The following is a 17,799-nucleotide window of genomic DNA, read 5'->3' as shown; positions in this document are numbered from 1 at the left end:
GCATAATCAAGCTTCACTCACTAGAGCTTCTAATTCAAATTCCAAAGTCTTTTTCTTTGCTTTCAGTACAACTATGTCCTCTTGTTCTTTGTTTCTTTGATTTAGTAGTTCTTGCCTTCGATTCCTTTCCCATTCAAGTTGTCGTTGCCTTTCAAGTTCCCGTTTTGCAGCCTGTGACATTTACAAACAGACAATTTATTAATTTTTCAGCTTTTGCACTATACAATGTCTCTTAACAAAAGTAACATCTAGTAAGTCTTTCCTTTTAGGGATGAAATATTATTAAACATTACAAGTAATCATACTAAAAAACAAAAAATTTATAAAAGTACAATATTCATTCTATGGGAAAAAAGGGAATATTTAAAATGATTGTATTTACAGAAGATGAGAACTGACAGGATCATTTCACCACTGGAATTCCATTCCTTATGCTTTCAAGAACACTTGATGTGCTAAACAAAAAGTGCTCTTTCTTATTTACTGACTGATGGAGTTTGGATGTGTTGTCCCCTCCAAAACTCATGTGGAAATTTGATCTGCAATGTGGCAATGTTGGAAACTGATTGAGTCATAGGGGCAGATCCCTCATGAATGGATTAATGCTCTCCCTGGGGGAGGGGGATTAATGAGTGAGTTCTCGCTCTACTAGTTCCCTCAAGAGAGGGTTGTTTAAAAAGACCCTGGTACCTCCCCTCTCTCTTTCTTGCTATGTGATCTGCTTGTGCCTGCCAGCTGCCTGCCGCTTTCCGCCATGAGTAGAAGCAGCCTGAGGCCTGTGCCAGATGCAGCTGTCCCAGAATTGTAAGCCAAATAAATCTCTGTTCTTTATAAATTACCCAGTCTCAGGTATTTGTTATAGCAACATAAAACAGACTAATACACTGACTCACAAAGAAGAAGGAAAATTTCATTTCCTTATTACCACAAAAGCTTCTGTAATTTCTTTGGACATGTCAGTTCTCCTCAACACTGACCCCGATGACTGCTAGATAGAGCACATATCAGAACACCTGGCACTCTTTATTGAAACTGCCTGTGACTTACTGGTTTTCTGACCACACTGAAAATATCCTGGAGGACAGGTAGAGTGTCTAGTCACCACCTTACGTACAGCACTAATGATGCCTGGCACATGGTAAATGTCTACTAAGTAAGTTAAAATAAATATTCTAACATGTAATTTTTTTACACTGAGAAGGGAAGGTTGACTATCTTTTGGTTGTCCATTATGAAAATTAAAATCTTGTTAGTATCTGTGTATAGCTGCCTGAATAAAAGGCAGCTTATGGCTACAAGCTTTATAAAGCAATCATTAGGAGAGAAAACCAATGTATTATTTTTTTATAAAGAAAAATTCCTCATCTTTCTATTTCATACACACGAGAGAATCATGGCATTGCTTCTGTAGCAATATACTAAAATTGGAAATACAGACAAGAGATCTGGCTTGGACCCTATCCAGGTATGGGACCAAATTTAGGAAGCTTGGCTTGTAGAACAATATAATGGGTATGATACCATTACAGTGGTTTTAAAAAAAAATTACAAAATGCCTACCCTCTCCAACATATAAACCTTTATATTTTTTATATGGGTGTATAAATACAGAGAAAAAAGTATAAGTATAGAAAACCACTTATAAGACTGTTTAGTCAAAAACTTGTACATAAATGTTCATAACAACATTATTTATAATAGCCAAAAAGTAGAAGCACCCCAATAACTGATGAATGGATAAACAAATGTGGTATATCCATATAATGTAATATTACTCAGCCATAAAAAGAAATAAAGTACAGATTCATACTACAATGTGAATGAATCTTGAAAACATTATGCTAAATGAAAGCCAAGCGCAAAAGGCCACAAATTGTATGATTCCATTTATAAGAAATATCCAGAATAGGCAAATCTATAGAGATAGAAAGAAAACGAGTAGTGCACCAGGGCGACTGGGAGAGCAGAATGGGGAGTAACTGCTTATTGAGTAGGTGTTTCTGGGGGGTGATGAAAATGCTATGGAATTAGATAGTGGTGATAGCTACACAACTCTGTAAATATATTAAAACTATCGAACTGTAAAAGGGGGAAGAAAGACTGTATTAATAGATCAATAATAATGAATGATTCTGAGACAGAGAGATATTGAGGGAGAGAGAGAGAGAGCCCACTCACACACTAATTACAGGATTGCTCCATAGCCATTTACCTCTCTCCTCTCAATTTCTTTCCTCCTTTCTTCCTCTCTCTGCCGTTCTAGCTCCCGTTGCTTTTCCAGTTGCTTCTCCAACTCCAGTTGTCTTTTGCGCTCTTGTTCCTGGCGCTCCCGCTCTTTCCTTTCCTGCTCTGCCCGCTCCAGCTGTGCCAAGCGCTCTTGCTCTTTGCGCTGCTGCTCCAAGAGAGCTTGTCTTCGTTTCTCCAGTTCCAGATTGCCACGTTCAAAATTCTCCCTCTTCTTATCTTCAAATGTTACTTTAAAACAAGAAACAGATCGGACAGACTTCCCTCACATACTGTTATCAGGGACTAGAGATCAAAGATATCAAGCATGTTTTGGTGTTCTTGCTCTTCTTGTATTTTTGGTGATTTAGAGGAGGAAGCATCCTCTTTACCCTGACACCTTAAAAGTCCCTCCACCACAGAAAGGAATGAAGTAATGATACATGCGACAACATGGATGAATCTAAAAAATATTGTGCTAAGTGAAAGAAGCCAGACACAAAAGGTCACGTACAATATGATTCCATTTATATGAAGTATCCACAATAGGCAAATCTAAAGAAACAGAAAGCAGATTGGTGGTTACCAGGGGATGGGAGCAATGGAAATGGGGAGTGACTGTGTATGGAGTTTTCCTTTGGGGTGATGAAAATGTTTTGGAACAAAATAGAGGTGGTGGTTTCACAGCATTGTGACTGGACTGAATGTCTGTGTCCCTCACCCCCCAAATTCATATATTGAAGCCCCAACTACCCCAATGTGATGGTATTTGGATATCGGGTCTCTAGGAGGTAATCAGAATTAGGTTAGGTCATAAGGGTCCTCCTTATGAGATTAGCGGCCTTATAAAAAGAGGAAGAGAAAGAGGTCTGTTTCCCTCTGGATGCATGCACCAAGGAAAAGCCATGTGAGGACACAGAGAGAAGGCTGTTGTATGCAAGCCAGGAAGACAGCCCACACCAGAAAACAAATCATATGGCTCCTTGAATTTGGACTTCTAGCCTCCAGAACTGTGAGAAATAAATTTCCACTGTTTAAGCCACCCAGTCTATAGTATTTATTATGACAGCCCAAGCTAACTAAGATAGCCACTGAATAGTACACTTTAAAATGAACAATTTTACATTATGCTTATTTCATCTCAGTTAGAAAAAAATCTGAAAATCTCTAAACATTTTTTGTTGTTGTTGAAACACAGTTGATTGTACATATCTGTGAGATAAACATCTTTTTTAATTCCAGCATCTGGCACTATTCCTAGTACAAAGTAGGCATATAATAAATGACTGTTGAAAAAATGAATGTACAAATGAAATATTCTGATTATATTGCTTCCTGTTCAAAATTTTATTTTTTTTAATTTAATTTTATTTATCTTATTTTTTTTAAATTTTATTTTGTCGATATACATTGTAGCTGATTATTGCTCCCCATCACCAAAACCTCCCTCCCTTCTCCCTCACCCCCTCCCCCCCAACAATGTCCTTTCTGTTTGCTTGTCGTATCAACTTCAAATAATTGTGCTTGTCATATCTTCTTCCCCACCCCCCCCGGTTTCTGTGTGTGTGTGTGTGTGTGTGTGTGTGTGTGTGTGTGTGAATTTATATATTAATTTTTAGCTCCCACCAATAAGTGAGAACATGTGGTATTTCTCTTTCTGTGCCTGACTTGTTTCACTTAATATAATTCTCTCAAGGTCCATCCATGTTGTTGCAAATGGCAGTATTTCATTCGTTTTTATAGCTGAGTAGTATTCCATTGTGTAGATGTACCACATTTTCCGTATCCACTCATCTGATGATGGACATTTGGGCTGGTTCCAACTCTTGGCTATTGTAAAGAGTGCTGCGATAAACATTGGGGAACAGCTATACCTTCGACTTGATGATTTCCATTCCTCTGGGTATATTCCCAACAGTGGGATAGCTGGGTCGTATGGTAGATCTATCTGCAATTGTTTGAGGAACCTCCATACCATTTTCCATAGAGGCTGCACCATTTTGCAGTCCCACCAACAATGTATGAGAGTTCCTTTTTCTCCGCAGCCTCGCCAGCATTTATCGTTCATAGTCTTTTGGATTTTAGCCATCCTAACAGGGGTTAGATGGTATCTCAATGTACTTTTGATTTGCATTTCCCGGATGCTGAGTGATGTTGAGCATTTTTTCATATGTCTGTTGGCCATCTGTATATCTTCCTTAGAGAAATGCCTACTTAGCTCTTTTGCCCATTTTTTAATTGGGTTGCTTGTTTTCTTCTTGTACAGTTGTTTGAGTTCCTTATATATTCTGGATATTAATCCTTTGTCAGATGTATATTTTGCAAATATTTTCTCCCACTCTGTTGGTTGTCTTTTAACTCTGTTAATTGTTTCTTTTGCTGTGCAGAAGCTTTTTAGTTTGATATAATCCCATTTGTCTATTTTTCCTTTGGTTGCCCGTGCTTTTGGGGTCGTATTCATGAAGTCTGTGCCCAGTCCTATTTCCTGAAGTGTTTCTCCTATGTTTTCTTTAAGAAGTTTTATTGTTTCAGGGTGTATATTTAAATCCTTAATCCATTTTGAGTTGATTTTAGTATACGGTGAGAGGTATGGATCTAGTTTCATTCTCCTGCATATGGATATCCAGTTATCCCAGCACCATTTGCTGAAGAGGCAGTCCCTTCCGCCGTGAATAGGCTTGGTGCCTTTGTCAAAGATCAGATGGCAGTAAGTGTGTGGGTTGATTTCTGGATTCTCTATTCTATTCCATTGGTCAGTGTGTCTGTTTTTATGCCAGTACCATACTGTTTTGGTTATTATAGCTTTGTAGTATAGCTTAAAGTCAGGTAGTGTTATGCCTCCAGCTTTATTTTTTTTGCTGAGCATTGCTTTGGCTATGCGTGGTCTTTTATTGTTCCATATAAATGTCTGAATAGTTTTTTCCATTTCTGAGAAAAATGTCTTTGGAATTTTGATGGGGATTGCATTGAATTTGTATATCACTTTGGGTAGTATGGACATTTTCACTATGTTGATTCTTCCAATCCAAGAGCATGGGATATCTTTCCATCTTCTTGTATCCTCTCTAATTTCTCTCAGCAGTGGTTTGTAGTTCTCATTATAGAGATTTTTCACCTCCTTGGTTAACTCAATTCCTAAGTATTTTATTTTTTTGGTGGCTGTTGTAAATGGGCAGGCTTTCTTGATTTCTCCTTCTGCATGTTCACTATTGGAGAAAAGAAATGCTACTAATTTTTGTGTGTTGATTTTGTATCCTGCTACTGTGCTGAAATCATTTATCAATTCCAACAGTTTTTTTGTAGAGGTTTTAGGCTGTTCGATATATAGGATCATGTCATCTGCAAACAGGGACAGTTTGACTTCATCTTTTCCCATCTGGATGCCCTTAATTTCCTTCTCTTCTCTGATTGCTCTGGCTAGTACTTCCAACACTATGTTGAATAGCAGTGGTGAGAGTGGGCATCCTTGTCTAGTTCCTGTTCTTAAAGGAAAAGCTTTCAGCTTTTCCCCATTCAGGATGATATTGGCAGTGGGTTTGTCATATATGGCTTTAATTATGTTGAGATACTTTCCCTCTATACCTAACTTATAGAGGGTCTTTGTCATGAATGAGTGCTGAACTTTATCAAATGCTTTTTCAGCATCTATAGAGATGATCATATGGTCCTTGTGTTTGAGTTTATTAATATGGTGTATCACATTTATTGATTTGCGTATGTTGAACCAACCTTGCATCCCTGGGATGAATCCCACTTGATCGTGATGAATAATTTTTCGTATGTGTTGCTGTATTCTGTTTGCTAGTATTTTAGTGAGGATTTTTGCATCTATATTCATCAAGGATATCGGCCTGTAGTTTTCTTTTTTGGTTATATCTTTACCTGGTTTTGGTATCAGGATGATATTTGCTTCATAGAATGAGTTTGGGAGATTTGCGTCCGTTTCAATCTTTTGGAATAGTTTGTAAAGAATCGGTGTCAATTCCTGTTTGAATGTTTGGTAAAATTCTGCTGTGAATCCATCTGGTCCTGGGCTTTTCTTTGTTGGGAGCCTTCTGATAACAGCTTCACTCTCCTTTGTTGTTATTGGTCTGTTCAGATTTTCTACGTCTTCATGGTTCAGTTTTGGGAGCTTGTGTGTGTCTAGAAATTTATCCATTTCCTCCAAATTTTCAAATTTGTTGCCGTATAGTTGTTTATAGTAGTCTCGAATGATTCCTTGTATTTCAGATGAATCAGTTGTAATATCGCCTTTTTCATTTCTAATTTTTGTTATTTGAGTCTTCTCTCTTCTTTTTTTTGTTAGCCATGCTAATGGTTTGTCAATTTTATTTATCTTTTCAAAAAACCAACTTTTTGATTCGTTGATCTTTTGAATTGTTTTTTGGTTTTCAATTTCATTCAGTTCTGCTCTGATCTTAATGATTTCTTTCCATCTGCTAACTTTAGGTTTGGATTGTTCTTGTTTTTCTAGTTCTTTAAGGTGAAGTGTTAGGTTGTTCACTTGCCATCTTTCCATTCTTCTGAACTGAGCGTTTAATGCAATAAATTTTCCCCTCAATACTGCTTTTGCAGTATCCCACAGGTTTTGGTATGATGTATCATTGTTTTCATTAGTTTCAATAAATTTTTTGATTTCCTGCTTGATTTCTTCTTGGACCCATATGTCATTAAGTAGAATGCTGTTTAATTTCCATGTGTATGTATAGTTTCCAGAGTTTCGTTTGTTATTAATTTCTAGTTTTAATCCATTGTGGTCTGAGAAGATACATGGGATAATTGCAATTTTTTTGAATTTAATGAGACTTGATTTGTGACCTAATATGTGATCTATCCTGGAGAATGATCCATGTGCTGATGAGAAGAATGAATATTCTGAGGTTGTTGGGTGGAATGTTCTGTAGATATCTGCCAATTCCAATTGGTCTAGAGTATTGTTTAGATCTTGTGTTTCTCTACTGATTCTTTGCCTAGATGATCTGTCTAATATTGACAGTGGGGTGTTCAGGTCCCCTGCTATTATGGTATTAGTGTCTATTTCCTTCTTTAGGTCTAATAGAGTTTGTTTTATAAATCTGGCTGCTCCAACATTGGGTGCGTACATATTTATGATTGTTATGTCTTCTTGATGGATCAGTCCTTTTATCATTAAGTAGTGTCCCTCATTGTCTCTTTTTATGGTTTTTAGTTTAAAGTCTATTTTGTCAGATATAAGAATAGCTACTCCAGCTCTTTTTTCTTTTCTGTTTGCATGGTAAATCTTTTTCCATCCTTTCGCTCTTAGTCTGTGTGAATCTCTATGGGTGAGGTGGGTCTCTTGTAGGCAGCATATAGTTGGGTCCTCCTTTTTGATCCAGTCAGCCAGTCTGTGTCTTTTAATTGGGGAATTTAAGCCTTTTACATTAAGAGTTGTTATTGAAAGGTGTTGATTTATTCCTAGCATTTTATTGGTTGTTTGGTTGTCTTAGGTGTCTTTTGTTCCTTGCTTTCTGATTTACTGTTTGGTTTCTTTGTTTGTTGGTTCCTTAGGTTGTAGATAGTGTTTTTGTTAGCTTGTTTTCTCTTCATGAATGCCATTTTTATTGTACTAGTGGGTTTAGATTTTTCTTGGGTTTTTATGGCAGTGGTAGTTATTTTTCAGGAACCAAACCCAGTACTCCCTTGAGGATTTCTTGTAAGGGTGGTCATGTGGTAGTGAACTCCCGCAGTTTTTGTTTGTCTGAGAAATATACTATTTACCCCTCATTTCGGAAGGATAGCCTTGCAGGGTAGAGTATTCTTGGCTGGCAATCTTTGTCTTTTAGTATTTTGAAAATATCATCCCATTCCTTTCTAGCTTTTAGGGTTTGTGATGAAAAGTCTGATGTTAACCTGATTGGGGCTCCCTTATAGGTGATTTGACGCTTCTCTCTTACAGCTTTTAAGATTCTCTCTTTGTCTCTGAGTTTTGCCAATTTGACTATGACATGTCTTGGAGAAGGCCTTTTTGGGTTGAATACGTTTGGAGATCGTTGAGCTTCCTGGATCTGAAGATCTGTGATTTTTCCTATACCTGGGAAGTTTTCTGCCACTATTTTGTTGAATATGTTTTCAATGGAATCTCCATTTTCCTCCCCTTCTGGAATACCCATGATTCGGATATTTGAGCGCTTAAGGTTGTCTGATATCTCTCTCAGATTTTCTTCCATGTCCTTGATTCTTTTTTCTTTCTTTTTGTCTGCTTGTGTTATTTCAAACAGCCCATCTTCAAGTTCAGTGGTTCTCTCTTCAACTTCGACAAGCCTGCTGGTTAAACTCTCCGTTGTGTTTTTTATTTCGCTGAATAACTTCTTCAGTTCAGCAAGTTCTGCTACATTTTTTTTCAGGACATTGATTTCCTTGTACATTTCCTCTTTCAGATCCTGTATACTTTTCCTCATTTCATCATGATGTCTAGCTGAGTTTTCTTGTATCTCATTCAGTTTCCTTAGAATTATCACTCGAAATTCCTTGTCAGTTATTTCAAGGGCTTCTTGCTCTATAGGATCTAGAGTTTGAGATTTATTAACTTTTGGTGGTGTACTTTCTTGATTTTTTGTATTTCTGGTATCTTTTTTTTGGTGTTTATTCATTGTGGCAGGGGGTTTCACAGTCCACCGGTTTGAGAGTAATGACTAACTAGGATGTTGCTGTGGTTGCCAATTTGGTATGGCTCCCTCCGTGACTGCTCAGTTGGCCTCTAGTGCCTTGTGTGTGTGGTTGCCTCGGGTCTTGGGCTTCTCCGGGGAGCCACCTTTCTGGTCAGCTTGGACTCTGCTGGGCTGGTGGATCACGTACCACAGGGTGTGTGATCTCTGTTGAGCTTTCACTTCCTGTGCAGGACTTCTCCCCGTTCCGTGTGCTCTGGCCCTGGCTGTTAGATCATGCAGTGGTGACCCCACAGGGTGTGTGGTTTCTGTCGAGTCTCCGCCTCCCTGGCCGCACATCTCCCCCCTCTGTGCGCACTGTGCTGGGCTGGGGCGTGTCTTCTGCACCCCTCGTCTATCAGCTGGACCTTCAAGACCCTGCTCGGCACCGCCTCGCCCAGGAAGTCTACCAGGTTTCTGCTAGGCACAGATGACCGGTCTCTCTGGGTGCCTTTGTAGCACTGTGTAGATCTTTCTCGGGTCTTGTTCACCTTTGTATCCCCCCGGTATAAACCGAGTCTAGCACCCGCCTGCAGCCTGCTCTCCGGCAGGTTCAAGCGGACCTGGGAACTCTCCTACCACACTATTCCCAACCAGTAATTCGTTAGGCTTTTTTCCAAACTGGTGGCCGCAGAGATGGTATCTGCCTCCCAGTAACAGGAAGTTTACCGGGGGCCGGAGTCCAGGGTGTGGTGGAGTGACTGTCAGCCCGCCCGTACTTCCTTGCCCTCCCAACACTGGCCAGGGACGCCCCACGCCACCATCCCCGCCAGAGAACCGCGGAGGGAGTGGGAGAGCAGGCCGGCCCGCAGGCTCCGGAAAGCCCCGCGCCGGGCCAAGCAAGTGGGAGGGCTCAGTGATGGCCGAGCAGGGCGGAGCTGCCCGTACCTGGGAAAATGGAGGCAGCACCGGGGCGGTGAGTGGCCTGGTGGTGCAGGCGGGAGCCGGGCGGGTATCCGCCCCCCGAACAGAACTAGGCCAAGGGTCACTCACAGGGTTGTGCCAGGTCGGGTGCTCGCTCTCTGCCTCTGGTTTGTCGCCTTCCGTGTTCTCGGCCGCTGCCGCCTCGGGCTGTTCAGTCGCGGCGCGGCTCGGGCGCTCCCAGGAATCTTCTTTAATGCTGGCCTGAAACCTCAAATCCTGAGTAGGGCAGCTGGTGCCTTCAGCGCGGCCCCGGCCTCCGGGATCCTGGCTGCATCCACAGCAGCCCTGGCGCCGTGTTCCCTGTTTCAAGACTCACTTTTGCAGCTAAGAAACAGTTCTTTTCCTGCTCCACACTTCAAAGCTGTTGCCTGTAAATGAGGCAGCCTCTCCTGCAGGGGGCAAAGTGGCGTTCAGCCCCCACGACCGGCCAGCAGCTGCAGTCCTCCCTTAAGAGATGGCGAGAGGAAGGTCCACAAGTTTCCCCGCTGCCTGAGGCCCAGTGGCCGCCTTTTCCACCTCAGCTACTCCGCGCCAGCTGCCGCAGCCACCGCCATCTTGAAACCTCAATAAATTCTAAGATCCTGTTCAAAATTTTAAATAAATGCCAACTACCAACAAAAAAATTCTAAATTCTAACAATTCCTGTCCTTATCTGCCATTGAGAATTTACTCCTGTTGCTATCAACACCTGAAATTCTGTATATGTGTAATGAAACTTCACATTGCACCCCACAAATTCATAAATAAAATGAAACTTTAAAAAACAAAATTAAAACAGAAAATTATAAAAACAAAAAACAACAAACAAAACCCTGAAATTCTGATGTTCCTCATTTCCAATTATAGTGTCCCTATTCATCTTTAAGTCGCAACTCAACTGTGATCTCTTCCACAGAGATTTAATTCCTGTGTCTTTCCTAGACTATGCCAACCAGCCACAAGTATGTTCTGCTGTGCATGTATAATACTCTCAAGGAATTTATCACATTTATAATGATTGTTCATATGAGCTTTTTTTCGGTGGGGAGAAGGGGCAGCTGGCCCATATGGAGATCTGAACCCTTGACCTTGGTATTACAAGGCTGCACTCTAACCAAATGAGCTAACCAGACAGCCTGTGATTGTTTATATGGACGTCTTAAATCCAAGTTTCTAGAGGGCATAAACCATGTATTATGAACATTTAGATTCTCTGCTTAGTCAAAACACAGCCTTGCACACAGAACATTTGCAGTAAGTATTTCATCAGTGAACAAAATTATTTTAGAGAATAAACTAAGAGAGCTAATATCCTGAGCAGACTAATTAGCTGCCAAGCACTTTAAACGCAGCAAAATGAAACTGACAAGGTATTTAACATAAAGAGACTCCATAATAAATTTTATTTGATTCTTAGTATCATTATCATCTCATCATTACTAATTCATGGTCATCTTAGACTATTTTAATAGTATGATAGATTTACCATTATAAATAAGGATTATTTAAAACAAGCTCACATTAAATTTAAAACAGGTTGCTGCTATTAAGGAGTTTCCAATATTCCTAAGCAACCCCCTTAACATTTACCAGTTTCTGGTATTCTATATTCTATAAATAATATTTATAAAATTTCTGTTTAGCACTATACAATCAGATTTCAAGTTAAAAGTTAGAACAAGGGTGCATTAGCAGAGTACATAATGTTCCTATTTCTCTACATAGATCCAAATCCAAAAGCGTAGCTGAAAGTGTCTCTTCCTGACTAAAGCCAGTTAAAAGAACACAGGAAAAAAGTCAAAAGCTAAATTTATTTTTACTGCCATCTTTGCCTCAGAGATAGAAAATCTCTAATATGATATAACTTAAATATAAAGACTGCCTTACCAGGTAATTTCTTTTCTAATTGTTGCTGTTCATCTTCTAAAACTGGTTCCTCTGGTAACCTCTGATCTACAGATGCTGAGCTTATGACAGATACACCACTGCCTGATCGAACTCTTCTGTAATTGTGGGGAAAAAAAGAAAAAGATTCACATAAAGCTGTCTACGTAAAACTGGATACGTTTTGAAAAAGAATTTTCAAAAACTATACCATAGTCATGGAGCAAATTTCGTTTATAGTGGAGGAAAAGATAAAGATTTGGTCTTCTCTATTTATAAAGAGTTTTTTTTTAAATGAGTATTCGAACATCATCAGACTCTGAGTGCCAAGCTTGTTCAAAATGTTTAGAACTGCCACCAAAATTAAAAACTCCAAAGGACTGAATTAGTTAATAATCATAAAGTGGCTAGAAACAATACCTGGGACATAGTAAGGACTCAGTGTTAGCTGCTATTATCATTACTCTCTTAAGCAACTTTAAATTTCTCCAAGAGAAGATCAGCAGCTCAACTAATTGGCAGTATCTCTTCCCTTTACAAAGTCTCTCCATCTCATCCCTTCATAAACACACAAAATGTTAGTACTTCATAGTTCTTAAAACAAATCACTTAGCTCACTGACTAGTTTCACTTTATACCTTTAACCTGATCTTTGAAAACAATCTCCCTCTTTCTTTTTAATCAGCTTCCAATGATAAATGTCACTTGCAGTGATTCCTGCAGCTGTGGGATTTCACAGGCATACTGCCTCAGCTACCCGTCACTTCCTACATAGTCATACTTTCTTTAGCTCACTCCTGTACCTCGGATGGGATGACAGCAATGGTTCTATTGCTTTCATTTTAGGGGGATTTTGCTCCAGTCTTTCCTGAAGTTCAAGGACTCAGGACAGAAATTCTTATCTTTCTTTCTTTCATTCTTCTTTGTACTTGTAAGATCTCATATCCGTCTTTTCTGTTTAAAGCCAGGAGACAGAACTGTCTAAGACAGTGTGTGCGTGCATGCACGTGTGTAGGTGGGGCACCAAGTATGGCAGATTATCTCCCAAATGGACCTCAGGGGACTCTCTTGGCATCCCTACTGACACTGGGTTTCAGACCAGGATCATTTTCTTTAATTATCTTCCTGATTATAACTTCTACATTGCCAGTATTTTTGTTATCCCTTAAATATGCAGAATTCATAGTACAATCTCCTTGCTTTATTTTCTATATACAGGTTTATATGGTTTCTCTTTCAATGCTAGCATCTGTTCCTAAAATTTTTGGTGAGCTTTGATTATACAGGTTGGTATAAAAATCAACAATCATTGTTTTACTAATATACTACAAGTACTTTGAAGAACAGAACAGGCTCAGGATTAACAGAGAACCTAGATAAGAAGATTCTCTTGAATTCATGTATATTTCATTTACTTGTCAGGAATGAAAATCACTATAAACACACAGTCAACAAAGCCAAGTTTGAAATTTACGTACTCAGCACACAATTTCTTACAAGAGCCAAATGTTTCTTACCTAAAGGAAGGTGGAATGTATTCTGGAGGCAGGACAGGTGGCAGTGGTTGGCCAGACATAGCTACATCAATTAAGTGCATAGCCAGGATAAATTCTTCTGCTGTGAGTTTTCCATCTTGATCAATGTCAGAAAGATTCCTATTTAACAAAAAGTTCACTGTATTCCAATTTCATGAAAATGCATGCTTCTTACTATTCATGAGTGATTTAAAAGCTGTTTTCTTATTCTGACCTTAGCCTCAGTTTGTAAAAATAGTACCTATTTCACACTGTTGCAAAGATTAAATGAAATATTTCATATAGCTGGCAAGTTGTTCAGCATTCAATAAATGCTTACTATGATTATAATGATACTCTGCTCAATCCTTGCAAGTCCATTTAAAATATATCACAATCATATTCTACATATTTTTAAATGCTATGCTCTAGACGAGGGATTGACAAACTATCGGTAAAAAGTCAGACAGTAAATACTTCATGGTTTGTGAAACATACAATCTCTGTCATGCTGAATTCTGCCATTGTAGTGGTAAAGTAGCCATAGAAAATACATAATGAATGGTGTAGCTGTTTTTATAATAAAACTTCTTCTATAAAAACAAGTGCAGCCAGTTTCCCGAATCTGGCCTACACCTGTTTTTATAAATTAAGTTTTATTATAAACAGCCACACCATTCATTATACATTCTCTATGGCTATATTCAGATTTGAGACACCACCTAATCTAGACTTACAAGGGTGGATCTTTATGTCCTCCAGCCACAGAGCCAAGGTGTCTCCTCTTCCGCAATTCTGCGATACGATCTTTATCACTCTTCACAATGAACTTGACAAAGTAGCTAATTAAGCAAACAGATTTTCCTAGCATCTCCAAGAATATGACTTTACTTTAAAACTTCTGGACAACAAAAGAAGATGCAAGACAGCAACACATCTACTCACCAGAATGTCAATAGGTCAAATGTTACATTAGGAAACTGGCTTTGCCAATGATAAAAAACAAACTTTCCTCTTTATTCTAAAATTTCTTCAGGTGCCATAATTTTTTTTAAAATTAAGGTATAATATCCACACAATAACATTCACCCTTTTTAGAGTACATTTCTGCAAGTTTTGACAAACATATTCAGTTGTGTAACTACCACCACAATATATAGAATAGTGTCAGCACCACCAAAAATTCCCATGTCTCCTTAAAGTCAACAGCTCCTGGCAACCACTGATTTCTTTTCTGTCCCTGTAGTTTTGCCTTTCTAGATGTCAGACACCCATCTTTAAACAGAACAGAGCCACAAATGAAAATCCCTGCCTGTTCTTCCTTATTCTCTTCCCCTTTTCAGGTCCCATCATTCACCACTCCTTGGTAAATCAGATAAGAAGGCAGTTGAAATTCTTAGTTGTTTTTCCCCATACTTGATATATTATAGCTATAAACATTTAATTAAAAAGTCTTTTCAGTATGTAGGAGAATATAATAACATTCTAAGGAGAAACCTCAAGTGTTTTTTCCAAAGAGGGCAAGTTATAAATGAGAAATGTATAATAAACATTTCTATGTATACTATTGTCATGAGAACAATCTAATAAACTGTCGATCAACCTCCATAAATGTTAGATCTTAAGTTTAGATTTCAGAGGGCCCTAAGATACTAGCACATACCCAGACTTAAAGAAGTCTGGTGTGCCATAGATATAAGATGCTTATTAACTCATCTGTTCTACTGCCAAAGGCAGACTGTTTAATACAAAGCAGGAGGGGAGAGGAGGGGCAAAGGGACTAGCACTTGAGCTTGGTCACTTGTGAAGCAGCCATAAAAATGTGCCTTGCATCTTCTGGTCAAGATGGCAGAATAGACAGTCACCAGTGTCACTCTTTGCCACAAATCAACCAATTTACAACTATAAAAAAACAATGACAGCCAAGCTGGGGCCACTAGAGCTCAGGGGAAGAGGAAGAGAAACCTACAGAGTGCATGAAGGCAGGAGAAGCCACAGTGAGAGAAAGAAAAAACCACTTGGACCATTTCAAGCCCCGGCTGCATCCAGGCTGGAGCTGCTGAGCAAACGGAGCAGGAGCTATACAGCTGTGCCCTCTGGATGAAGTTGCTTAGAGGTAGCAGAGGAGAAGAGGGCCTTGGTGACCCTCAGGACAGCAAGACCACTAATAGGGTTCCCGTGGACTCACATAGGAGTGAGGAGCCATAACAACTGAAGCAAAGGAGCCACTCAGAGGCCAGTGAGTCATCGCAAGGGACCAGTGCACAGCCTGTCCCACGGGAAGTGTTTGCAGCACGGGAGGTGGGGGAGATGGGCCCACTGGGAGAACACAGGGGCACAGCAAGGACAGCTGATCTGCACCCCTATCAGCAAAGGACCACTCCAGAGGAGACTGCTCAGGAATATAGAATTGCATGGGGTGCAGTTTGATGAAAAGACTCAGGCCTAGACCAGAGTTTCAGATCTCTCGATAAATTCAACCATTAAAACCTGAGCTGCACAAAAAAGCTTCCCTAGGGAATCAGCAGCAAAGCAGCAATATAGCTCAACCACACAGCTCAAGTACTGGTCTCCACAGGAAGCACACCCATTTTAGAAGTAAGCAAAGGACAACAAATTAGTTCCAGCACAGAGGTTAAATGGTGGGAATAGCAAATAATCCAAGACAGAACTGAAAGCAAAAACAAAGTACCTGCAGGAAGAGACAAAGTTTCATATTACCTAGTAAAGGTCTCATTTCACCAAAGAACACCTATAACACATAGAAGGACTGGAAGTCCCCTGGGCTACCAAGCCATAAAGGGGGTAGGGCCAGGGGCCTCAACAATGCCCCCTGACACCAGCAACCAATCCCTAGGGTGGGGGATGAGGGCCTTGGCCATGGCCCCCCGACACAGCCAGCCCAGCTGCAACCACTGAGTCACTGCAGGAAGCACCCTGGGATCTCCCAAGCCAGGGGGGTTGGGGGACCAAGGGTCTCACCATGCACCCCCACACACCCACAGCCAGCCTAGTGGGGACTACCAAGCTGCTGCAGGCAGCAAGCCCCCAGGCTCTCCCAGGATGGGGAGGTGGGGGCTGAGGGCCTCGGCCACACCCCCCCATACGTGCAACCAGCCCAGGAATGACCACCAAGCCTCAGCAAGAAGGGCCCCAGGTTCCAGAGCTGGGACGGTGGGGGCGAGGGCTTTTTCACATCCCCCTGACATCTGCACCCAGCCCAGCAATGACCAAGCTGCTGCTGGAAGCCCCGCGGTCTCCCCTGTAGGAATGAGGGGGGTGCCACAGGCCTCAATCCCACCCCTCCTCCTCCCTCCTCCTTCTTCCATCCCATTTCCTTCCCTTTTCTCGTCTCCCTCTCCCTCCCAACTGCTCCACAACATCCTAGAATGTAAAAAACAATATTAATAAAATTTTGTTTTCTTCAAAAAAAAAAAAGTGCCCTGAAAGAAAATAATGAACTTAGCATGTGAGAAGTATAGACCAGGTTTACCTTCCCGACACAATCATCAACGCTTAACTAAAAGATGCACACTTCTAAAGAAACCATTCTGGTTAACATTTAAATGTAAAGAAACCTATAGGATCTAGGCAATGCTCATCAATAGCTATTAAAAATCATCACAAAATAGAAAGACATTATGTGCCTCCTGATGAAAGTACACAGTAACAGCTTTGAGGCTATCTTGTCAAAACAAACAAACAAACAAAAAACAAACAAAAAAAACCTTAAATCTGATCGGTGGTTTTCAGCTAGGGATGATTTTGTACCCCAAGGGACATTAGTCAGTATCTGGAGAAATTTTTGACTGTCACAACTGGGAGTGAGGGCATGCTACTGGCATCTAGCAAGTCAGGGGCAGAGATAGTATTAAATATCCTGCAATGCACAGGACAGCCCACCCCCGACAAATAATTATTGGGCCCGAAATGTCAACAGTGCCAAGGCTGAGAAACCTTACTCTAGATCTAATTACCAATTTACAGGAAATACAGGAACAAATTAAACAACACCACAGATATGCAATCATCAAAAGTTAGGCCATTAAGAAACTATAGGATATATAATCTGGTCTGTTTCTATGGGTTTGGGAGATGCAGACTGGGAGGAAAGTGGACAGCAAAACAAGGGGAATTTATAGATTAAAGAAGACTTACAACATGTAACAATCAAATATTGCAAAGCATAGATTTACTTCAGTCCTGATTTGAACAAATAAACTATAAAAAGATTATGAAACAATCTAAGGAATTTGAAACTACCTGATTAACTTAATGATAAAGATGAATAGTAAAATGTTTAAGTAAATTATTGGCATTATACAGTTATGTTAAAAAAAACCTTTATCTCTTTAAAGACACAACTGAAATATTTGCAGATGAAATGATATAATTGATATTTGCCTTAAAATAATCAGGAAGAAAGAAAGGAGTACCAAGACTGGACATGAGTTGAGAATTGTTAAGCTATGTTATAAGTTCTTGAGAATTCAATGTATTAATTTCTCTGCTTTTGTATTCTTCAAAATAAATAGGGGTAAAAATAAGAGAGGCAATCATCACAACTCAGTGAAAATTAATCATACTCTAAATATCGCCCCCATAAATAA

The 17,799-nt window shown here is 39.9% G+C and overlaps 1 protein-coding gene across 1 annotated transcript in view; it reads right to left on the bottom strand.

The window, feature by feature from the left end:
* The window catches only part of ITSN1 (intersectin 1), a 213,827-nt gene that overhangs the window by 94,095 nt on the left and 101,933 nt on the right, over positions 1-17,799 (bottom strand). Inside the window, exons 10-13 of the mRNA XM_063081469.1 lie at positions 13,193-13,330; positions 11,679-11,794; positions 2,213-2,475; positions 22-171 (exon numbers count right to left, since the gene is read on the bottom strand). Of these exons, the coding sequence (XP_062937539.1) occupies positions 22-171; positions 2,213-2,475; positions 11,679-11,794; positions 13,193-13,330 (667 nt within the window). The remainder of the gene's footprint in view (positions 1-21; positions 172-2,212; positions 2,476-11,678; positions 11,795-13,192; positions 13,331-17,799) is intronic.

The sequence above is a fragment of the Cynocephalus volans genome, chromosome 1 (assembly GCF_027409185.1).
Source record: "Cynocephalus volans isolate mCynVol1 chromosome 1, mCynVol1.pri, whole genome shotgun sequence".
Lineage (NCBI taxonomy): Eukaryota > Metazoa > Chordata > Mammalia > Dermoptera > Cynocephalidae > Cynocephalus > Cynocephalus volans.
This window is presented reverse-complemented; position numbering and strand designations above follow the sequence as displayed.